Source organism: Myxocyprinus asiaticus, chromosome 44 (assembly GCF_019703515.2).
Source record: "Myxocyprinus asiaticus isolate MX2 ecotype Aquarium Trade chromosome 44, UBuf_Myxa_2, whole genome shotgun sequence".
Classification (NCBI taxonomy): domain Eukaryota; kingdom Metazoa; phylum Chordata; class Actinopteri; order Cypriniformes; family Catostomidae; genus Myxocyprinus; species Myxocyprinus asiaticus.
In genome coordinates, this window is record NC_059387.1 from 21,632,142 (window position 1) to 21,656,499 (window position 24,358).

General features: G+C 37.1%; 2 protein-coding genes across 3 annotated transcripts; one reads left to right on the forward strand and one right to left on the reverse strand.

Moving 5' to 3' along the window:
- The first annotated feature begins 1,152 nt into the window (after positions 1-1,152).
- On the forward strand, positions 1,153-15,739 carry ccdc191 (coiled-coil domain containing 191). Its single transcript, XM_051687347.1, has 16 exons — positions 1,153-1,230; positions 1,820-1,858; positions 1,990-2,119; positions 2,240-2,398; positions 2,594-2,996; positions 4,205-4,340; positions 4,435-4,625; positions 4,811-5,060; positions 6,610-7,061; positions 7,571-7,662; positions 8,465-8,547; positions 8,633-8,734; positions 9,093-9,236; positions 11,470-11,622; positions 13,933-14,087; positions 14,716-15,739. The coding sequence occupies exons 1-16, from the start codon at positions 1,153-1,155 to the stop codon at positions 14,885-14,887; spliced, it is 2,739 nt and encodes a 912-aa protein (XP_051543307.1). The 3' UTR covers positions 14,888-15,739.
- Positions 14,950-24,054, reverse strand: zdhhc23b (zinc finger DHHC-type palmitoyltransferase 23b). 2 transcript variants are annotated; one of them, XM_051687343.1, is made up of 6 exons: positions 23,750-24,054; positions 20,955-21,107; positions 20,380-20,510; positions 18,762-19,457; positions 16,715-16,882; positions 14,950-16,467 (listed from the first exon to the last, which is right to left on the reverse strand). In XM_051687343.1, exons 3-6 carry the CDS (start codon positions 20,427-20,429, stop codon positions 16,194-16,196), a joined length of 1,188 nt encoding a protein of 395 aa, XP_051543303.1. In that variant the 5' UTR covers positions 20,430-20,510; positions 20,955-21,107; positions 23,750-24,054; the 3' UTR covers positions 14,950-16,193. The 2 variants fall into 2 exon arrangements, with proteins under 2 accessions (XP_051543303.1, XP_051543302.1); XM_051687342.1 differs by having other exon boundaries at positions 20,380-20,558.
- Between the last annotated feature and the right edge of the window lie 304 nt (positions 24,055-24,358).

The window sequence follows — 24,358 nt, forward strand, 5'->3', positions numbered from 1 at the left end:
AGCATAAAAGTAATCCATATGACTCCAGTGGTTTAATCCATGGCTTCTGAAGTGATGCAATCACTTTGGGTGAGAAACAGATCAATATTTCAATCTTTTTTTGTTTTACTATAAATCTCCACTTTCACTTTCCCTTTCAATGAAAATGAAAGTGTAGATTTATACACATATTGTTTTATTTATGAAGACAGATTAAACCACTGGAGTCATATGGATTACTTATGTGCTGTATTTATGTGATTTCTGGAGCTTGAAAGGTCTGGTCACCATTCACTTGCATTGTGTGGACCTACAGAGCTGAAATATTCTTCTAAAAATCGTTTTTTTCTACAGAAGAGAGAAAGTCATACACATCTGGGTTGGCATGAGTGTGAGTTAATTATGAGAGAATTTTCATTTTTGGGTGAACTAACACTTTGTTCTAATTGTTAATTTGAAATATTATTATGCAATATGACATCGTCCCCATTATAATATTAATCGACAAAGCTTTAAACATCTTATTTAAATCTTTGAGTACTTATTTGTTACATCTGAAATTTAATAGCCACGTAATGTTTAATGAGAAGTCGTTTACTCAGTCGCATGTTTGATGATTAATAATTAGGCGTCATGTAACGTCATTACATTACATACTACGTAGCCTACACACCCGCTAACCTATGTCTGTTTATTGTGTTATAATCTATTATAACATTGAGCAATTTTCTCAGTTAAAAATCAAGTGAAATTGGCCGTTAACATCAGGCCAAATATCTATTGATTGTAAAGAACATATTATATACTACACAAACACACTTTTGTATCTGTAGTAATGTTGTTGCTGCTTTCATACGTGAATACGCGCGGCTACTGTTTCCGTGGTTACAAAGTAGACGCTTCAGTCCGCACCAGTTCCTGTTGGGATTTGTAGTTCTTTTTGCGCACTGACTCGTCTTGTAGATGTTACGCTGCTCTGCGCAAACTACACATCCCAATGTTCCTACCTGGGGTGTAAAGTTTCTCACGGTAGTTCACGAGGTGTTTATAGAAGAGAAACCTTACATTTGTATAATCCATATTGTAATGGTGCTTTTTTATAAAGATAAAATGCAAACATGTGAAAGTATCTTTTAGCTTCTGTTACCCAAACGCATGTCCATACTAGCGATCATGGCATTTCCCATTCACAGACCAGATGTTTTTCGTTGGAAAAAAAGTACAAAGACTAAAACAGCAGGCAACCGTAAGGCAAGTAAAATCTTTTTTTTTATCTTACTTTGTTTATTTCCATGTCTACCATTCATTTAAATAGAAGCTATTAAAAGCCAGTATGTGCTATTAAATTACACAACGGAGGTGTGTGGCATTTCATAACATTGTGTCCTTTAAAGTGAAGCTGACACTCATCACTGTTTTGATAACTGGAGCTTTCACCAGATTTAGCTCACTAATAATGCGTTTTCCTCATTTCCAATCTATTTTCCATTTTACAATATTAAGCCGGAGGTATTCATCCAAATACAAGAGATACCCAGTTCATATTTGGTCATGCACATTAGTTATAACAAGTAATGAATGGATTTGTGGCTCAGCGGAAGTATTTAGCTTAAATGTGTTATGCAAACCAACATATGTATCCACAATAGAGGCAGTTTAGGGTTAGACAGGGACATTAATCCAGGGATTAGATGTGTGTAAGGCTAGTGTGACAAACATTCAAATCAGTTTATATTAACAGTAAGGCATCTGCAACGTTAGTAACCTATTGGTTTAAACCCATGTTTCTATTTGAATTGATACAGTGGGCAGAGCTTAATTACTGTTTCTAATATTGCAGGTGCAGCTGAATGAGAATGACATAAAACATTGGGTAAAGGTAAGGCTGATATACATTTTAGTGATTTGTGTGTATAGTGTAATGCTGAAAAAAGCATGCTTCTGTGTTTGTTATTTTGTGGGTATTATTTTCTTCTCATCAACTTTCTGTTGCATTCTTATTCTTCTCAGAGGGTGGAGATGGCTTCAGAGTTTGCTGTAGCTGAGGTGTTTTCCACGAAGAAACCGCATAGTGATAAACACAGTATGGCGCTGCAGAGCATAGAGCAGCTACAGGATCATGATGATGCGTACAGTGAAGGTGCACTTAAAACAACTGAAATCCTGCACTTAATGCAGACTTTTAAAATGACATAATGCATAAAACCATACTAATGTGGTGATGCTTTTATGGTTTGCGTCCTTATGCTTTATTCTATAGCTCAGTCCATTCTAAGCGAGTGGATGAACCAGAAGTTACGCCTGGAGCTTGAAATGGATGATGATGAGGATGAAGAGGAAATGGATTCCAGAAAAATTGACAATTCAGAATCCACACAATTTGTTAAGATTACACAACCCAGCTATAATAACTTTGATGGTACAAATTCTTCAGTTTTCCTTAAATTTCTTTCAATTTTATCCTCATACTATTTACTATTTACTTTTATCAAAATTAACACAGGAGGTAATAAATCACAGGAAATAAAAAACTGTCAAGAAATTTCATGAGGTCTTCAAGGTTACTTTAACTTAGCTTTTTTCAATCCATTCTTTTTCTCTCTTTTTTTATTAGACATGTACTCTCATCTAGTGAAGGAAGAAGATAAATCTGTAGTGCACAATTTCCTCCAGGACCTGATGAAAACAGAGGTGTTAGACTTGGGGATATTGGAGGACCTCAAAGTGGACTCAGACAAAAATAGGAAGAAATGGAGGGACCCCAGTATTACCATGGAGATGCGTCATAAGCAGGTAAAGGAGAACCGCTCATGTAGAGATGTGGAGGGCGACAAAATGCGCAAAGAGAAGGAAGTGCTAAGGAAGGCGCGAGAGGAGGCGTGGCGACTGGAACTAGAGAAGCAGCGAAAGAAGAGACAGGAGGCTCATAGGCATGAAGAGATGATACAGCTGGAGATGATTCGCTTGCGCAAAGAGATGGAGGAGAAGAGGAATGTGGAGCAGCTTGCACGAAACATGTACAACAATCACATTTTCACCCCGACAAAATGTTCAGCTAGCATTATAGTATTGATTAGTTAATACCCATAGACTAAAATGAAAAGGTCTTCCTTGCCCTGTTATGACCAGTCAGAATATCATGTTATATAGCAGTAACAAATATGCTGACCCCAAAAAGTATGTGAACACTGAAGCCACATTTATAAATATATAAATGGAATTGAATTAGATAACAACATATTAAACCAAATGATGCTGAACCTTTTCTCAGAACTAACTAATTTAGCCATACATAGCCGTTTTTGCCAATTCTTTTAATCAAGTTCCCAAAGTAATTTATTGTAGATGTACAAAGTCAGTTCACCTTAAAGGAACAGTTCACCCAAAAATGAAAATGCACAGATGTGTAGAACTTTCTCCACTCTTTTGAGCGTGTTCAGCTCAAGGTTGTTGTGACCACACCAGACAGGCAGCTGTTCAACCTCTCTATGCAAACTCGTCACCGTCATGGATGAGGCCAATGACCTGAAGAATATCTCACCTCTGTAGGTCCTCACAATTCAAGTAAATGGTGGCCGGAACTTTGAAGGTCCAAAAAGCATATGAAGGCAGCATAAAAGGAATCCATTCGACTCCTGTGGTTAAATCTATGTCTTCAGAAGCGATATGATAGCTGTTGGTGAGAAACACATCAATATTTAAGTCATTTTATATTATAAATGTCCACTTTCACCATCCCTCTTGCATTGAATGGACCAACAGAGCTGAAATATTTTCCTAAAAATATTTGTTTGTGTTCAGCAGAAAAAAATAAAATCATACACATCTGGGATGTCATGAGGGTGAGTAAATGATGAGAAAATGAAATATGAAAATTTCATATTTGGGTAAACTATTCCTTTAAGTTCACACGCGTATAGTTTCCAAATACTTTTTGTCATAATTTTAGACAGTTTATCATTATATTTGTTATTTAATTATTTAAAACCTAACAAACTTCTTTTTATGATTTTTTTTTTCTTAAAGTGTTCTTGTGCTATCTTTAATATAAATGCCACTTGATTTGTTATCTAATGCAATGATATTCATAAATTCTTAAATATGGCTTAAGAGGACAGATACCTTTTTGGGCTGCTGAACATAGTTTTCTAATTTTAAAGCTATTTAGAATTTTTATTTTATTTATTTTTTTTAAATGATGCATGACTGTAATAATATTGAACAGGGAAAGGGACCGGCTTCAGAAACACTACTCTGTCATTCCAAAACCTCATAATTCCATCACACTGAAGAAACAGGACAAAGACCTTCAACTCAGGCTGAAGAAGCTGGAAGCCAAAGTTCATCTTCACAATTTGCAGGTTAGAACACAAGGACAGTAATTTAATGACATTCTATTCAGTACACACTTATGTGTTTTTTCACTGGTTGCGTACATGATTCTGTTTGTTTTAGTGCATGCACAGCCATTTTTCCGGCTGGTACTCAGTGATATTGGAGAGAAGGGTACGCATGGGCAAAGCAGCGGCACTGTGTGATTGGAGGAGGCAGCTGAGTGCGTGGCGGGCATGGCGGGCTCTGGTATGGACCAGGAGAGAGGAGAGAGAAGCTGAGAAAATTGAAAAGGAGCTGAGACAGGAACACAGGCAGGGGGGCTCAAAACAATTCCATTTATAGAGCATGTCATACTGAACATTAAAAATGAAACACCCTTATTTTAAGGCTCTTAAACCACAAGATTAGACTAAAAGTTCATTAGAATTGTTTAAAAAGGTTTATTTCATCGTAACAGTGATAGTCTGGTTTTAAGTCATATCTGTCATTCACACAGACGCTGTCAGCAGGCAGTGGAGAGTGACCGCAGGAGGCTTTTGAGGCGTTGCCTTAGTGATTGGCGTGTGTGGTGCCGGATGGAACGCGAACGCAAGGAGCTTCTCAAACAACAAAAGGAAACCAGGCGTAAAATGACGGCTCTAATCAATGCAGCAGCCTCTGGGAAACTAGGGACAGAGAATTCCACACCTCCACCAATAACCAACCCACCTGAAACAGTCATTCATTCAGAAAACATCAACCACCAGGTGATGAGATATACTATAATCCTTTTTATTTACTCTATTAGAAAAGTGATTATTCATTTGAAGTGGATTACTGTACTGTAGTGGAATAATTTTATAACCAAACACTAGTAATAAAAAAGACCACCTCCAGCTAGCTCTGGTCAATTCCTGACAGATATCATCTAAACCTAAAACCATCCTTATCCTTTTTCACTTAGAAATACGTCATATTACGGACTTAAAATGGGCTGCGAACTTGCGAATGCTATTTTACCCTCCTATTACATTCGGGTAATTTTTGACCCGCTAGTGGTAAATAAGAATTTTTAAATAATAGAGTTTTTAGTATGAAAACCAAACTTTGTCAAGATTAACAAAAGACATATAATATATTTTTTAAAGATTTTTTAATAAAACTGTTAACTCTTAATATAAAAACTGTTAATAAAACTTGTGCCCTATGAGATTTATAACCATTGAAAACAAATTGTAACATTGATTGTGTTCACGTGTCAATTTTTACCCAGGCATCAACTGTGGCATTACACATGATATTATTTAGATTTTTGTACATCTATGAATTAAATTTTTCTTAAAAAATGTACTATTTTTACCTTGTTTACAAATATGCACACACATACACAGTCACACAGGCACACACAAAACAGACATAACAGATGTAACAGACATAACAAAAAAACTGCATCAAAGTAACTACTGTCTAAAGGGGGTGTGGCAAGAGCAAAAGTTCATGTACACAGTTAAAATAGGCCTTAAAAAAACAATAGTCGACATTTTACTCTGCAGCCATCTGATGATGAACCAGCTTGCACTGCAGCATACTCACACATTTACATTTGGATTTTCATGCAAGTACAGAATAGATTTTGTTTAAAATCATGGTATAGAAGTATTGATGTTGTATATTTGAGCAGTACAGTTGTTTTGATGTTGTTTAGTTAGAAAAAGTATATGTTCGTTTAATGAATTTTGCCTGCCAAGTTGTTTTGAGCATTTATGAGCCATGAGTTCAAAGGAAATTCATTCATATTATTAGTAATTCTCACTTTAGATCATATAAATGGTATATAATGTTATATTCATATAAAATGTCATATTAATTTTGCTAAAAAAAAAAAAAAACATTTATTTACATGTGTTTTGGTACCTTGATTTTTCTGCACATCCTCTTCCTCTGCCTGACTCAGTGTTTGCTATGGGTATGCAATGTGTGCGTACAGCTCCAGGAGGCCTGCTGCTAACAGTGTTGTTTTCTCCACCTCGTTTATATGTAGTTAATATATATTTTGAAATTTCAAAGAATTTAAAAAATGTTATAATTTCTAAGGAAAATGGCATAATAATACATAATTTTACATGTATGAACACAGTTTAAAAGTTATTAATGACTTACAATATGGTTTTAGATGAAATCCATTGGGATGAATGTTTTATAAACTTAAATTCCACCGGGTCAGAATTGACCCGCTTATGCAAAACAAAAGTCTATGTACATTCTGAATGAAATAGAAGGGTTAATGTTGACTTTACTCTCCTCATCCTTCTTCAGGACATGCCAGCAAGTCTAGAAATCTGTTCACTTGTAGAACCAGACACTTTGAATGACAACACTGGCCACCGATCAGAGGCCCCGCCCATTCAGGCTTGGCAGGTGACACGTCGTCATGCCGCTCTTTCATCTGCTGAGCATCGACAGGCCTGCCAAGGGCTACAACAACTCACCACCACCACCCGAATTCGAAGTGCAGATCTGAATGGTGGACAATTCAAACACCGTCATGCGGCCCTGCAGCAAACAATAGCTGAGCAGAGGCGTCTTCTCAAAGAGCAACAGGAACAGATTTCGCATCTGCAAGAGAGACAGAACATGCTGGAGCTGAAACACGAGGTGGAGAAAACAACACTGTTAGCAGCAGGGCCTCCTGGAGCTGTACGCACACATTGCATACCCATAGCAAACACTGAGTCAGGCAGAGGAAGAGGATGTGCAGAAAAATCAAGGTACCAAAATGATCAGTTTCCACTGAATGAGACATGTGGCATGGCACAAGGAAATCCAAATTAAAGGGATAGTTCACTCAAAATGAAAATTCTGTTATCATTTACTCACCCTCATATTGTTCCAAACCTGTGTGACATTCTTTCTTCAGTAGAACATAAATGTTAAAGAATATTCTGGCTGCTCTTTTCTATATTATAAAAAGTATATGGCAACTGGAGCTTCCAAGCTCTAAAATGACAAAAAAGCATAATAAAGTATCACAAACTGTATATAGTCCATTGGACTCCAATCTTCCACTTCGCTTTGGATTTGAAACAGCGTGAGGGTGAGTAAATGATGACATAATTTTCATTTTTGGGTTGTGATCAGTTGTAATCATTGTAACACCCAAAGGAATTGTAATCCCAATGTCTCACTTCCCACTGCTGTCCTATCTTTGTGTATATGCGAGACAAAATGAGAGCAAATTTTTGCATTATTAGTCACAAAGATATTCACACAATTCTAGACCAAAAAGTGCCTCGAGGGAAAATGCCACCAGCAACACCACCCACAAAGCAGCTTCGGGTCCCGCAGCACTCCGCCATCAGACGGTACAAGGTTAGTCATACACACAATGGCCAATTGGAAAAACTGTCACTGTGGTGGTGCCCAGCATATTAAATACATTTTCATGGTTATGCCCTAGTTTTAAATCCTTGCAGATACTGAATGCATTGAAATGGAGGTTGACTGATGTGACCATACACTCCTAATCCACTTAGTGCCAACAATATGTAAGCCTAGAACAATACACACCTACAGAATGGCTCCTCCATGTGTTAAACCTCATAAGCTTCATTGTTGTTGAGTGCACATTCAAGATTCAAGCTGTTCAAGAATCAGAGGCACATCTCTTAACAGGGGAGCATTAACAACCCCAGCATACTCAACTCCCTGCTGGCCCTGCTGACTTTCCAACAACCTTCAAAATGTTTGATATTATCACTGGCAGTCAGACTCTCATGGCCAATGAGCTTCTTCTCACAAGCCATTGTACTGCTTGGATCTCATCCAGACTTTTCCCTCAGCGAATGCAAAGCCGCATTACATTTTGGTAATGATTGGCTGAAGGCACCACAGTCCCAAGCCCTTCAATGGCAACTTTTCTGAGCAGTGACATCAAAGGCAGTAGAATGGGCAAAAGTCAATTCCATTCCATGTGTTTAAGAGTCCTCCTGACCTGACCTGACCCCTTGGGTTTGACGTCTCTTACCACAATCGAATAGTTTTGAGTCGACTAGTGAGACACCGCCTTAAATACAAGTTCAAGCAACACACTTATGAATCGGATCTTCACAGTGCAGAACTTCACTGTGACCCTCTGATCTTGCCTTAAAATGATGACTTCTTTCTCTTTCAGCCATGGAGGAAAGAGCACGGCAGCGTGCCGAGCGCAGGAGAGAGATGGAGTTGCTGAGGAGACAGAGGCAAGAGGAGAAACTGGTGAGAGTTGGTGCTCATGAAGATAGGAAGGATGTGAATGAGTAAAAGTGATGATAACAGTCTTTCTACCTTTTTTATTCTTTAGGCTCAAATGAAGGCAGCAGAGGAGGAAAGACTCAGGGTGGAGGAAGAGGAGAAACAAAAGGAGGCAGAGCGAAAGAAGGAGGAGAAGAGGCAACAGAGGAAAGTATGTGGTGAAACATGCATTATGATGGATATAGTGGGTTTTAAATAATTTGATTAAAGACATAATTCAACCAGAAATTAAATTCTGTCATCATTTACTCACGCTTGTATTGTTCCAAACCATATGACTTTCTTTTGTTCCGTGGAGCACAAAAAAGACATTGAAAGTAAGCCTCTGTCACCATTCACTTTCATTGTATGGAAAAATATGCAATGGAAGTAAATGGTGACATAATTGTAATTTTTGGGTGAACTATCACTTCAAGTTTATGGCTGCTTATGTCATTTATTTTTCATAAGTATGCACACAACATTCAGTTATAATAGTAAGCTTTAAAGAACTGTGTGTGTGAACTTAGAGAGAGCTTGAGAAGCAGAAGAGAGCAGAGAAGGAAAAGGAACTGATGGAGCTGGCGGCCCAGCACTACCTCAGAACCCTGGTACTACACAAAGGCCTGGCGCCATGGAAACATCTACTGGAGCAAATCCGTGTCAACACACAGGTCAGTAGCACCACAGCGAACACACACTCACTTGTGCCCTATAGTAAAAATGCAGGTCATTCACCTGCTCTCCAGCTCACTCACTCACTTATTCATCTGAAGAGTTATGGCTAGCTCACACACCCAGAGGAAGACCAGCTGTTATCCTGTATTAAACTCTTGGTCCAGTCCCCAAATTTGAATGATGTTTACAGTATACTGTTGCCGTTCAACCTGGCTAACCACCTGTTATCAAAATGAATTAACAGAGAGCTGATATCTGAGATCCAAGAGGGAGATTGTGTGATTTAGAGGGAGAGATTGTAAAAAACACAAAAGAGTGACGTGGTAGAGGAATTAAGGCAAGAGAGAGAACAGAATGACAGAATGGCTATACTCCAAAAATATTTTAGTCTGCTTTTAAGATTTATGCATTTCAATTTCATAACAAGATTCCATCAAATTAAATTTTGTAATTTTTTATCTAAATTAAATTAATAGGAAACACTTTACAATAAGGTTCCATTCGTTAACATTAGTTAATGTGTAAGGTATCATGAACAAACAATTAACAATTTAATTTTACAGCATTTATTAATCTTTGTTAATGTTTGTTAAATACAATTGTTCATTGTTAGTTCATGTTAGGTCATAGTGTATTAACTAATGTTAACAAATACAACTTTTGATTTGAATAATGTATTAATAGATGTTGAAATTAACATTAACTAAGATTCATATATGCTTAATAAGTATTGTACATTATTAGTTCATGTTAACTAATGTTGTTAACTAGTGTTAACATAAAGTGTTGCCAATTATTAAAACATAAAATATTTCATTTATTTTATTTGTTTTTGTTAAAGATTAGTCAGTTAAGTTTGATGGAATTTTGTTTTGAAATTGAAATGCATAAATCTTAAAATTATTTTTTGAATGTATGAATTAAGATTTTGTATTGTTGTTAAGGTTAGTGAAACCCAATCAGGTTCCAGAGTGTACTTGTACTTGATTTTGCTTTGTTAAACCTACTGTATATACAGAGTTGGGAAGATTACTTCTGAAATGTAATCTGGTACAAATTACACAACTCAGTTTTTTTAGATTGAATTTTTAGGTATTCTAATCTGATTACATGGATTACTTTTGGAGTACTTGTTGCATGTTTTAAAGAAAAACAATATTAAGTGTATTAAGTACCAATTTACTCCCATTTCATTAAACATTAGTAAACATGAAATCAGTTTGCTATTTGCCAGTCTCCGAGTCCCTGAAAATCAGAACTGTTGGGTAATGTAATACATCTGAATTACATAAACATTTAACAGTAATCTGATTATGCTAATTATGTAATCTAATTACTTGATATTTGTAATATGGTTATGTAATCCAGATTACATGTAGTCCGTTACTACCCAACACTGCCTATTAAACAGAAACAATTCATTTGTAATAATATTAATTTAATAATTCAGTTTTTGTTTTTTTTGTAAAATTATGAACAATTAGTATTTTAACAAAAATATTAGGACTATTTTAATTAACAAAAAGATTATCTAGTAATATTTTGTTATAGTACAACACATTCAGCAGCTTTTTAAGGAAAGAAAATAGGTGTACGTTTTGTCAGTTTTTGTATATGACAGATCGATTTCTGCAACAGTCCTCTTTACTCGTGTCACGTTTCTAAAACAACTCAACACTCTCCTAGTTTTGTCCCATTAAATATCTCAGCCAGTCAAACCAATATCAAGTTAAATGCAGTTTAGTTTAAAATGTAAAATTTCAGATTCTCTGTTTCTCAAATTGCTTTAGTTGGGGAAGAAATTACTTAGTGAGTCTCTTTCCACTCAGAGTATTGATAGTTGTTAGTTTAAAAGTGAATTGTTATAATTGTGGCCATTTTAGTAACATTATTGATTACGCTAAATGATATCCAGTATATTATGAGTTACAAAGAACACACTTCTAGTTTGGTGTCGATAAAGGGGAACATTTGTACCCCTACAGTTACTGATAAACACTGTTTTAGATATTGATTCATACCCATGAGAGGACAAACCACAAGGTACAATTAGTTGCAAAAGCAGTTTAAGCTCCTGTATCTCTACATCCGGACAATACCAGCAGGAAGTCTGCAGAGAAAGTTTGCTATCGATTTAAATAAACAGTGGAAGTGTCTGAGATGACAATGTTAATTATAGCAGACAGTTATTTATGTTTGTAGTAGTTTTGCATTTTCTCTCTCCTCCAGAGAGCAGTGGATCATTACACACTGGCACTTCAGAGAAGCTGCTTCTGCTCTTGGCTCCAGGTTGTGAATGAAGCCCACGCAAAGAGAGAAGCCACCGCCAACCAGCTGTATCAGCGGATCTTGCTTCAGAGGGCTTTGTGTAGCTGGAAAAGGGTAAAACGGCACACACACATAATGCAGAATCATGCGCGCGCACACACACACACACACACACACACACACACACACACACAAAAAGTATAATGGTTCCCTCCTGCAGTAGACTTCAACTGATAAGAGAAGCATAAGATCTTGAGGATCACATCTTGAAGGTCTTTCTTGTTGATATTTAGGAAATCTTTCAGAAGATCTTTTATCTATATTGAAATCTGGTTTAGCGTAAATTTAGGCTCATTATAAACAAATAAAAATGTAAACTAGATTTTTGACATTTTTTTGAAGAAGCCATTCCACAAAAGATCTGCTTAGATCAGCATAAATTTCCATGCTGGTCCAGACTGGTTTATTCTGGTTTGGTGCTTTTCTAGCTGGTGGACCAGCATTGCCATGGTATTTTCCAGCAAAAAAATGTAAAAAATTTAATAAAATAAAAACAGACCAGCATGGCTTTTCTGATGAAGCTGGTTGACCAAGAAAGTCTTAAAAAGTTAAAAAGCCAGGTGGGGAAACCAGTACAACCACATCCCATGCTGGAGACCAGCATTCAAAACACAAATGCTTGTCACCAGCAATACCGGTCTTTTAAAGAGGGAAATGTGATGCGTTTGCCCATGCAAAAGTTACCACCCACACGCTAAGGTGTCATGGGTAGGGATGGACTGGCCATGTGGCAATCTGGGAAATTTCCAGATGGAATGGTCAACAGGTGGGCCAACTATCAAAATCAATTTTTAGTACAACAGAAATATACACAATGAAAAAGAGTTCTCCAGGGTCAGAAATGAACAGGGGCTCAGGGCACAAATGCCACTGAAAGGGACAGAAAATGCCCCAGAAATTACAAATGCGGGGGCGAAAAATGCATTCCTTGTGAATTATAATATTTTATTCTAGGCCAAGTTATACAGATTACTGAATTAAATAATTTGATGCCCATATAATTATAAGGGTAACAGCATATCTATTCAAATGTAAATTTATTTTAATGAATTTATTAAACTGAAGTATATGACATAAAAGGATAATGTTATTTTATGGAAAAGTTCTGCCTTAGATGAAGTAGAATTGCATTGTTTTCTAGTTCCATGGCAGTTTCACGTGACTAGACCTCCCTGCCATTGAAAATATTTTTCTTCTAGTAGCTCCCTGTGCTATATTCCTTCCTCACATCCCACTTCTGCCGACGAGTCTCCTCACCTGCTGGAAGCCAAACATGGTGGAGGGATGGATGTTATATAGTAGCCTATAGGTCAATTTAATCAAGTTGCTTAAATAAAAAAATGCAATCAATTGCTACATATTTCATTTAAAATTTTTGTCAAATCAGCCAAGATTTTAATTGCAAGACACTTCCTTTTAACCATCTCAATATTTAAAGGAATGCTTTAGGTTCAATGCAAGTTAAGCTCCATCGGCAGCATTTGTGGCATAATGTTGCTTACCACAAAAAATTCCCTCTTTTTCTTCAAAAAAAGCAAAAAATTATGTTACAGTGAGACACTTACAATGGAAGTGAATGGGGAAAATGTAAGTGAGTGTGGCCAATTTTTGAAGGGTTTACACAGAAATGTGAAGCTTATAATTTTATAAAAGCACTTACATTAATTATTCTGTTAAATCTCATATAATACTTGAGCTGAAAAGTTGTTTAAATGTTCATTTTTACAGTCATTTTAGGTTTTCAGGGTTGACATTACATCTTCATGGTAACAAAGTTGTAAAATTGGCTATAACTTTACACAGAAAAGGTTTGTAAGTGATTTTATCACACTAAAATCATTTTTACACGCATATCCTTTTGTGGCTATACTTTTGAAACAGTGAGTATTTAACAAAAAACAAAATTGCCCCCATTCACTTCCATTGTAAGTGCCTCACTGTAACCTTGATTTTTGCTTTTTTGAAAGAAAAGGAGGGACAAGTCCAAATAAATTTTTGTGGTAATCAATATTATGCCTTCAAATGCTGTTGATTGAACTTAACTTGTATTGAACCCCGAATATTCCTTTAAGTTGCAATGTGTAAACCACTATTTCAGACATGTAAACATACAGTGAACATCATTATAACAACTAGATAGTACAGCAGCCAATATTATTTACTTTTGTGATAAAGGGAGAGATTATCTGTTGTGGGTTGTGATGGGCTGGCATAGGGCTGTTTTAATTCCCAGTTCATCCCTGTGTGTGGGTGATTACCAGGGCATTGATGTGTTTTTTTTCTTTTTGTTGCTATTTGGTTGCCATGCCGAAATTTAATCCCTAACCAGAAGAATGAGCAATCTGATTCCTGTGTTTTCCACAGATAAAAGATATGCGCTTTATACTGGAGGAACAAGCCGAACGGTTCTACAGAAATCGGATCCAGAAGAAGGTGTTCTTAGTATTGCTGGATCATGCCACAGAGGAGCGACTGACAGCCTGGGACAACAAGCAACGGGCAGAGGAACACAACGGCAGGTAAAGATATGTCCCTGTCTCTTTCTTCCTAGACTTCAAATTTGTATATGTGTGAATGTGACAGTTTTACTGCACTTAAGCCATCCATTTTCTTTCCAAAAATGAGCTCTTATGAACTTGTAAATACTGGAAGCAGTACATTTTTTGCACTATGTTGGCTACATCTAACGTAGCTGTAGAGCAAGTGTTATGGTACATCACTGACAGGTAAATGTTTAATCATTCAGTCTGCTTGGGTTGAGCAAGCAGCTGCAGGGTTTATGAGGTTAAAAGCTTCTACCTCTGCTGAAGGACTCCACAATTGACCCGTTGTAAGTTGCTAAACAACTTCAGTGATGTGTGAAGTGAAACCTAATAGAAGACTAGGAACTAAGATCTTTAGGAACATCATACAAAATATGCCCAGTATTTAGAATCTATGCTTATAGGACGAGGTCTCACAGAATAAAACACAACAGTTTTGGAGTTTTAGAGAGAAAATTGTGACTACTCCATGAGAGGCACTTGACTTTAGATGGAATGTTGTGCCAATATAGTGTGAGATTAGCTCAGATTTAGACAATACCTGGTATATTTGGATAGTATATATGAGGATCTATAGTCTAACTTGCTTCTCTCTGATTTGTAGGAGAGCAGTCAAAAAGTGTTTTGCGGGATGGAGGCTTCTTCCAGTTTTCTTACGTGAAGAAAAGGAAAGAGAGGCACGTAGAGAGCAGCTCAGACGGAAAGTGGCAGAGATACTACCCGACTTCCGCAGCTCCCCTGTTGACTCCACGTGGAGCTCAATAAATCCTCTTTAACCATCACACACTGTCTGCAACTATCAAGCTTTACATACAAGACATTGAAAACAGACGTGCAATTTGATGAGCTTCCATGTTTAATCTTTCTATGCTTGTTTATTTTTCATGATACAGTTTAATTGCACAACATAATGGGTGAAGTGCAGTACCATGAAGAATCGGCTCACAAAGCAGCGCATGATGGAAACAAAAAAAACATCTGGATTTTGGAGTGCCTTGGTATTTTATTTCGTGAATGATTCTGTAAAAAAGAAGGCATTAAATGAAATTAAACCCACTTTGATTCAAAGATATACAACTTGTTCTTGCACATTGAAACATGGCAGGATGTTAAGCAGCACAAATTCGTCCCCAGTTAAAGAACAAGAAAAAAGCACACCCACAGATACAGACCTCAAGCAACAAACATTATGCTTATTAAGCTGAGATGAGAGTTGTAAAGCTGTGTTGTCTGGATATACAGTAGATTATCTCTCATAACTTCTGATGTCTCAAAGGCACTAAATAAGGCTTGATAATGAATGTGCATTCACATACGGTAACTATAAGAGAACATTTTGGAGTTGAGAGAACAAATATTAGACAAAAGTGCAATCCAAAATTGATCCAACGAGCAGTAAATACAAACAAGAAAAAAGTTTCTTAAAGCAAGAGTGTGTAATTTTTTCAAAGTTTAAATACTTTCTACTATCCCCTTTTAACTATAAGAAAGCCGTTTGTATGTTGTAAACAATGTGGAGCGATCAAGACATTGCTCTGTTTGTTTGAGCATCTCAACCAGCCAGACAAAGCAGCACTGGCTCAACCAATGGCATGAGTTTGGGAAGGAACTATCTGTTTGGCTATCCAATGGAAGACAAGGGGAGTTTGACAACAATCATTATTTTTGCAATTCCGTTCAGTGACGCTAATGGCAAAGAAATTACACACTGCCGCTTTAATCATCAATCATAAAAACACAGCATTTAGTGAGAGCACATGATGTGTGTTTTTATTGTGATATCATGTCATATGGCTTTTCCACTAGTCCAATTGTCCTCTCAGCTGAACCACACCTGAGTAATGATGGATGTTGAAATACACTTGTAGAGATGTAGCACACGACAACACTGCCATCTTGTGGTCCACAAAGACAGTCTCCAACACTCGCATGACTATGCAGCAAACTGGATCATGACCATTGTTGAGACTTTCATCATTGTTATCAGAGCCATAAAACTGACAGCAGTTAAAGACATTAAGTAGCACACCATTTTACTATCTTTTAACAGAGACTTCCAGAGACTGGTGTAGAATTTAATTTTTACACCAAGTCTGTTGGTTTAGGGGTTAGTGGTTCCAAAGCCTTGCCCATGGTCAAGAATTCAGTCCAGTTACTAAGGAACCCTCGAGAGTAAACGCCAGTGTCGATGATCAGGCCCCACAGCAGGCTGCGTCCAGTTTTCTGTCTCAGAGCGAGACGTGCCTCCCGTTCGGTCACATTGTAGCTGACATTGATAAGCTGTAATACCAGCAGGTGCAGCAAACCTCCTGTCACAATACTGCTGTACCAGGCACAGGTGAAACACAGAGCAGAACTGAGGAACAGAAAGATAGCAACAGAAATGATTTATTCCCTGAGGTTCCCTTCATCTAAGTTTCCATTTTAGGTTACGATCAAAAACAAGAAACAAATAAAATCTAAAAACTAATCAACTGGAAGGAACAGAACTGGTGAACCAGAAAATGTTTAGATACGGTGTAAAAACTAAATTAAGTAGATGAATAGTTTATAGGTTTTTTTGGCTGGATTGTGTTTGCGCAAGTGTCTTTTTGGATCCACACCTGTACTGGTTGTAGACATCAGGACAGTAGAACAAGGCAATCATCAATCTCTGGTGTGGACAAACACTTCGAAGAACCAACCCGATCCCGTACAGTGACGTCAACAGAAAGAAAACAAGCGTCAGAAGGAAACTGCAGTGATTGGCCTGTCCCACACAGCTGTTGATCCTAACACAAGCAAAATGACAAACAAGACACCTCACTGAGACCTGGAGATTCACATATCGGTTACACAGACACACCCGGAGTATGACAAATGCAAATGGAATATATAGATATAGGGTGAGATGAACTCATGTTTTCCATTACACATATATTTGCATATAAGCCTTTTCACTGAGCTGTTTCTGCAGCTTGTGAACACTGCAATGGACACAATGTTTAAATGTCTAAATTAAAGGAATTAAATGTTTAGTATAAGTTAAGCTCAATCGACAGCATTTGTGGCATAATGTTGATTACAACAAAAAATTATTGACTAGTCCCTCTTTTTATAATTAAAAAAAAATAAAAATTCAAAAATCGAGGTCACAGTGAGGCACTTACAATGGAAGTCAATGGAGCCAATTTTTTGAGGGTTTAAAAAGGCAGAAATGTGAAGCTTATCATTTTCTAAAAGCACTTACATTAAAGGGATAGTTCACTCAAAAATTTCAATTCTCTCACGATTCACTCACCCTCCTAGCTTCCCAGATGTGTGTGACTTTCTTTCCTCTGCAGAACACAAATTAAGATTTTTAGAAGTATATCTCATCTTTGTAGGTCCTCACCATGCAAGTGAATGGGTGACAAAATTTTGAAGCTCTAAAATCCACATAAAGGGAGCATAAAGTAATCTATATGACTCCAGTAGAGAAATCCATGTGTTCAGACACGATATATAATAGGTGTGGGTGAGAAACAGATAAATAATTTTTTATCATAAATTCTCCTCCCTTCCCAGTAGGGTACAATATTATTAATATTATATGTACAAATAATGTGAATCACCAAAAACAGGAGGAAGGGAAAGTGAAACTCTAAGACATTATAGATATTACAGTTTTATCTTCTGTTAATGCCTGATTTTCTGTAAAGCTGCTTTGAAACTATGTGTGTTGTGAAAGGCACTATACAAATAAAAATGACTTGACTTGAAAGAAAAAGGACTTCAAAATGGATCTGTTTCTCACTCACACCTATCATATTGCTTCAGAATATATGGATTTAGCCACCAGAGTCGTCTGGAGTACTTTTATGTTGCCCTAATGTGGATTTTGGAGCTTCAACATTTTGGCATTGAATGGACCTACAGAGTTGAGAAATTCTTCTAAAAATCTTAATTTGTGTTCTGCTGAAGAAAGAAAGTCATACACATCTAGGATGGCATGAGGGTGAGTAAATGATGAGAGAACTGTAATTTTTGGTGAACTATCACTTTAACTATTCTGTTAAGACTCATGTATTATTTGAGCTGTAAAGTTCGTTTTAGGGTTTGCGTCGTCATGGCAATAAAGCGATTTTATCACACTAAAATTGTCATATAATGTTTAAAACTTGTGGCTATACTTTTGAAATAGTGGGTATTATAACGTTTCCAGAATGGCTCATTTACTTCCATTGCAAGAGCATCACTGTAACCCAGATTTTTGCTTTTTTTATAGAAAAGGTGGGACGAGACAAAATTCTGTTTTGTGGTAATCAACATTTTGCCACAAATGCTGTCGAATAAACTCAACTTGTATTGAATCTGGAATATTCCTTTAATCAAAATAAATCCATCAATAGAGATTACCTGAATACAGTAGATCTTCAGATTATCACAGACACACCAATGAGCATACTCAGTACAATGCATATTAGTTAATCCAATTGATGAAAGAGTAACTAAAGGAAACTAAACTATCTGTGTGCACTCTTTGATTCTACTGAGGATTCTGAAAATAAAACAGGTGTTTAATGATCCTAACTTTGCTTTGTGGTTGTTCTAGTGTTATCACAATGTTGTGGTTAGAATAATGGGCTGAGACAGTCTGGGAAAAAGAAGTGCTGTTTAAAACGAACCCACCAGACACAGTGGTGGTCCAGACGCAGGATGCAGACACCACAGACCCTGCAGTGTCCAGCTCTCGGGGGGCGCACCACTTTGCAAACCACACACCAGTTCTTCCTCTGTTCCACACTCTTCTGTCCTGTTCCAGATTCACCAGTTTGTTCAGGAGGACTTGTACGATTGGCTATCACCACCTGGTGCCGTGCTCCATTTAGATAAGTGGCATCAATATCAGGATGTGGGCTGTGATAGGTCACTGTACTATGAGTGTCAGTGGGGTGTGGCCTGACATAGCCTGGTCCCCTCTTGGTGTTTATAAGGGAAATGACTGTGACAGCAACCCCTGTCGTCACAGCACCTAACTGAAGATGATTTACATCGCCTCGAGGGACGACTTCAGTCAGGAAGAGGTAGAACATGTAGAAAAGGGAGAAGAGGGCAAGGCTAAGGAAGAATAGAGTGCGGCCTTTTTTTCGGTGGGTGAAGTAGTAGTACCAAAGAACCACAACAGGTAATGCTGTTAGAACTACAATACCAAGCAGGTAGTGCAAAGCTGCAATGTGCAAAAAAACAGGAAGCAGTATAAGGGGAGGGATTAACGAGAGGTCAAATTGTCTGGCCCCTGAGATCCAGGGCACCCGTAGACGATCATTAATTGTGTCCACCACCCGAGATAGACAGTCTGGTTTTTGAGGCTCCTTCTTCATCCACCTGGAAAATAAAATGTCAAATATATTTAAATATAAACATAACCAAACATCTTTCTACTCTAGACTAGACTAATGTTTTGAGCAGGCCCACATAGAATTTGCACCTGCAGATGCCTGCAGATTTCAACGCCCTATGTTCAAAAAAGTTCTGCACATTCCATTGTTTATTAGAGGGATGGTTCACCCAAAATGTTTAATTCTCTCATCATTTACTCACCCTCATGCCATCTCAAATGTGTATGACTTTCTTTCTTCTGCAGAACACAAACAAAGATTTTTTGGATCTCAGGTCTGTAGGTCCATACAATGCAAGTGAATGAGTACCAAACCTTTGAAGCTCTAAAAATCACATTAAGGCAGCATAAAGGTAATCCATATGACTCCAGTGGTTTAATCTACCAGTTCTACCAATTAGATTGGTTAAAAAGACACGAATAAAACCAATGGAGTCTTGTTGATTACTTTTATGCTGCATTTATATGCTTTTTGGAGCTTCAAAGTTTTTGGTCACCATTCACTTACATTGTATAGACCTATAGAGCTGAGATATTCTTCTAAAAATCTTTGTTTTTCTCAGCAGAAGAAAGAAAGGCACACACATCTGGGATGGCATGAGGGTGAGTAAATGCTGAGAGAACTTTCACTTTTGGGTGAACTATTCTTTTAAACATTTCAGATTATTTGATTAAGTTTTCACCTTTCAATGAGGTGTTATAATCTTAGCTATTCTACCAGATTTAAACCCATTCTGCAGAATTCAGCAGATTCTCCCCCAAAATCAGTGCAGAATATGTCTGTGAGATTCCCCAGATTCTGTCTGGGCCTTGTTTTGAGTCATCATGAATATACACATTATTTTGCACTATTGAAATTATTTTGAAAGCTATGAATCCATCGTGCTGTATTAGTGGCCACTTTCTCACCTGTCACAGGCCTCATCCAGGTCTTCACAGTCACAACAGCATGCTGCCATGTGGCTGCGCCCACCATGACGATCCACATATTCACAGCAGCACAGAGAGTCATCCTTATCTAGAGTTCGATTGGACTTTTTCTTCATGATGGAAACCAATAAATGAAGGTAAAGGCAGATATTACATTCCTGTGAGCAAAATGATAAATTCAAATAACATAAGTGTTCAGAAAAGACAGAGAGGAATTTACAGCCCTTAACCTCATCAACTCTACATTCTCAGCAAGGAATTTGTTAATGTCTGTTGTCTTAAATTTCAGATTGCACCCTCTCAATTCAATAAAGGTGTGCTAATGCATCTGCTTGTGGCTTTGTCTATATATATATATATATATATATATTAAAAAAAAATGTAATTATACAAGTCTGCGCAGAGACAACAACACTATATGCTTTAATGTAATACAGTGTGCAATGCATGTGTATGTGTCTGAAACAAGCTTATATAAGTGGCATACATGGTCCTGGTGCTTAGAAAGCACACATGTGATGGCAAAGCAAGCAACAAAACATATCTTACTGTACCTCACTATTGGAAAATCATATCCAGTGGGAGTGTCCTAGAATGTCTTCTATGTAAAGAGACAAGGACGGTCGACAGCTCCAAGAGGATCCACAAACTAGGACAATATCTTCTACTGTGTATGTATATGCAGCACGAGTTACCTTAGGAGAAAGCTGTACAATGAAGAAAGCGAGGTCATTGTGCAGCAGGGATTTTAACAGGACACAGTCTTTATGTTTAATGGCATCATCTGTTCTCCTATGCAAATACTGAAACTGGGACTTAATTGGGGTGTTTGGTTGATCCAATCAATGAGCTCCTCCTAAGATATGTTTAGGTGTGCTGACTTCACAAGCACGTGATGAACGAATATGTTTTTTGTGACCTATCTAGCCTACATATTCTTAGATATAATAAATTAGGCTACAGTCCTCTTTTTTTTCTTTTTACATTTAGTTCATTGGCTGAAAGTAGTCTCCCCAAGTGGCAAGCGCTGAAGCACTGGCTTAAAAAACACTATTATTCCTTAAGCTAATATTGGTGAAGGAATTAATGTTGATGTTTACATTATAACGCAATTGTTAAAATGTTATTGCACTACAAATATCTTGTGATACCTGTGAAATATGTGTGCAGGAAGGCCAAAGATAGAGAAATTTCTGTGTGTAGCATGCTGAATCTCAGTGAGACATAAGGAACTAAAAGACCAAAAATTGATAACGTTTAATGTTTTTTACATACTTGTAATTTTGAGATTGATATTGTTTTTCATTGATTTTGAATGTTTCTTTGGAATTACTTTGATTTTTCCATATATATTTTTTTATTTGTAATATTTCTTTAATTCCCACGTTTTAAATGGTATATTGTTTTCTTAATTTTTTGTTAATGTGTTATATATCGTCCATTTAGCCATTTAGTTTTGTATTGTATTTACTGAAATTTGTAGTGAAATATAACAAAATATCACCATCTATATCTTTTGTGAAAAACATTTAGACAGCAAGGCAAGCTGCTACCATGCTGGTTTCAACTAAAGTGCACTGTATTGTATATTCTAAAAGGTATGCACATTTTTTTTTATGTTATGTTATTAAAGTATTCCATGTAATGCTTGTATGAGCTTTCTTTCTAATTGAACACAGGGGGAACAGTATCTGACAGTTACATTCCCAGCTGCCAGGATGTGTTCCCCTTGATATAATGGACAAATTTTGGGATAGAAGGCTACAAATCACAGGACCTATCTGTTGTGGGGAATCAAGTCAGCAGTATGAATTTGACACATGTATGAGCTTTCATATTGAACACAGGGGGAACAGTATCTGACAGTAACGTTCTCAGCTGTCAGGATGCGTTCCCCCTGCTATAATGGGGGTGGTTTTAAGACAAAGATAAAACCTAAAAACTTTTATCTACAATAATACAAACTTTAATTTTTTTTTATCTACAATTTGTACTTCTACAATATTTTTCTCAGTAAATTGTGGTGGGCAGAAAACCATCATATTTAATTTACTCTAAACAGCTGAACTAAACTGGACAATGGAGCACTGTTGTGGCCAAATCACGCAATTGCATTTCTAAAAAAAAAAAAAAAAAAAAAAAGCTGGGCTAAGGGGAAAAAAGGAGAAATATGATCAATATGTCCAGGTATTGTGCCATGTGAGAACAGTCTCATATTTAGCCTATAAAATCACATTAATGTGAGTGAGCACACATTTATTCCAAAAGTCTACAATATTCAAAATGAATACTCTCACAAATATAATATTATTTATTGACAGAAATAACAGTAGGTGGTTGTGTTCATGAAGACATAAAAAAATGCAACAAACAGAGGCTCTGTTACCCCATTTTCAAAATATAACTAGACAGTCATGAAATTTGCCTTTCACTTCTAGAATACAACATTCTACAGATAAAACTCTTTCAAAACTCTAGTTTTGAGCCTTAGCGCTCTCCGTAGTACCTCAGTGGTACGAGCACAGCATCGCGCGCAGAACGCGCGCTTCCTTCGCCGTTAGGACGGGGGCGGGGCTAAGGGGAAACAGAATCCGACGGGGAAACAGACTTCGACACAACACCTGCAACCCAGGTGGCTGAAAAAGGGGGCTGGCACTTTTGCACTCAGTCAAGAGCAGAGAGCCAATCATAACAGTGGGCGTTTACTGTCAAGTCTTAAAGTAGAACAGCACCAAAACCGTACATTTCTGACAAAGGCTCAGGTTGAGGGTGGAAAATGATCATGTTTTACAAATATATGACATATATATTATATTATATATAGGCCTATATATTTATAGTGCAAAAACTTTACTGATATTATAAATGAACCTCATGGAACATTAAAATAATAAAAAAGGCATGTCATGACCCCTTTAAAGGTCATACATCTTACAATTTGACAATATTTAGTGTTTTGGCCGTACAGGACTGACAGCCAAGTACTTAGAAGGAATGGCTTTTGGTATTCTAGACCCCATAACATTCAGTGGCAGTGGTTTAATACCCACATTTGATTCACCCCGTTTTCCAGTTCCCACTCCCCACTGAATGCATTGGATCTTTCAAAAATCATGATGCACGCTATACCCATATAGGCTTCAGCTGCAAACTAATTCGGAATCAGATATAAAGCAATGAGAGCATGATAAACAAACGACCTACTCACCCATTGGACGGGCTACTACAAAAAATAAATAAAAAAATAACCATGATAATAGTAAATAAACAAATAAGGCGAAGTCAAACTTAACATGTGGTGTCGCATGCGATGATATGGACTTCCAACACAAAGCAATCATCAACCTACCCGTCTGTTATTTAAAGGTAACTTCTTCCTTTCGGATATTAGTATGGCAAATAGCCAGCGCGCGACCGTAAGCTGTCAGGTATCATTTTCGGTCTCGGAACATTCGAGTCTTCTTGTCCCGCTGCTGCACTGCATGTTATAGGTTACTGTCTTTTACTCCATAGAGTCTAGATGAAATGATGTCGCGGAGACATAAATAACAACGCAAAACAGTTCAAAAGTTTCTGAACAAGAGCATCAGGAAGTCGCTTCGTTTAAATTCCTGAACAGCCAGCCACGCCGCACGCGCCCCTGACCACCCTGCATGTGCGCGCGCTGAAAGGAAATGGGCTTTTTCCTCAGTCTGTCTGACGTCAAAGCAGACTATTAACCCCTTAATTTCCTGATGATGAACTTGACTTTGAAAGAATGCCATGGTGAGTTCTAGGATAACTGTTTCCAGATGGTTTTGTTTCAAACATGTTGAAATAGGACAATGATTTTGTTTGACAATCTTTAGACAAAAGACAAACATTTTGTAGACAATCTTTAGTTATTTACTTCTTTAGCCAACAGCAAACACAAACTATAAGAACCCAAAGTTAATTTGAGCCCCACTATTTTCATAAT

Coding starts and splice junctions, on each gene's coding strand:
- zdhhc23b (XM_051687342.1), bottom strand. CDS start 20,516: ATGAAGAAAAAGTCCAATCGAACTCTAGATAAGGATGACTCTCTGTGC. Junction 16,883..18,761: donor CTGGACCACCACTGTGTCTG/GTGGGTTCGTTT, acceptor TGCTTGTGTTAG/GATCAACAGCTGTGTGGGAC. Junction 16,468..16,714: donor GATGTCTACAACCAGTACAG/GTGTGGATCCAA, acceptor TCTGTTCCTCAG/TTCTGCTCTGTGTTTCACCT.
- ccdc191 (XM_051687347.1), top strand. CDS start 1,153: ATGGCATTTCCCATTCACAGACCAGATGTTTTTCGTTGGAAAAAAAGT. Junction 2,399..2,593: donor CAGCTATAATAACTTTGATG/GTACAAATTCTT, acceptor TTTTTTTATTAG/ACATGTACTCTCATCTAGTG. Junction 4,341..4,434: donor TTCATCTTCACAATTTGCAG/GTTAGAACACAA, acceptor TGTTTGTTTTAG/TGCATGCACAGCCATTTTTC.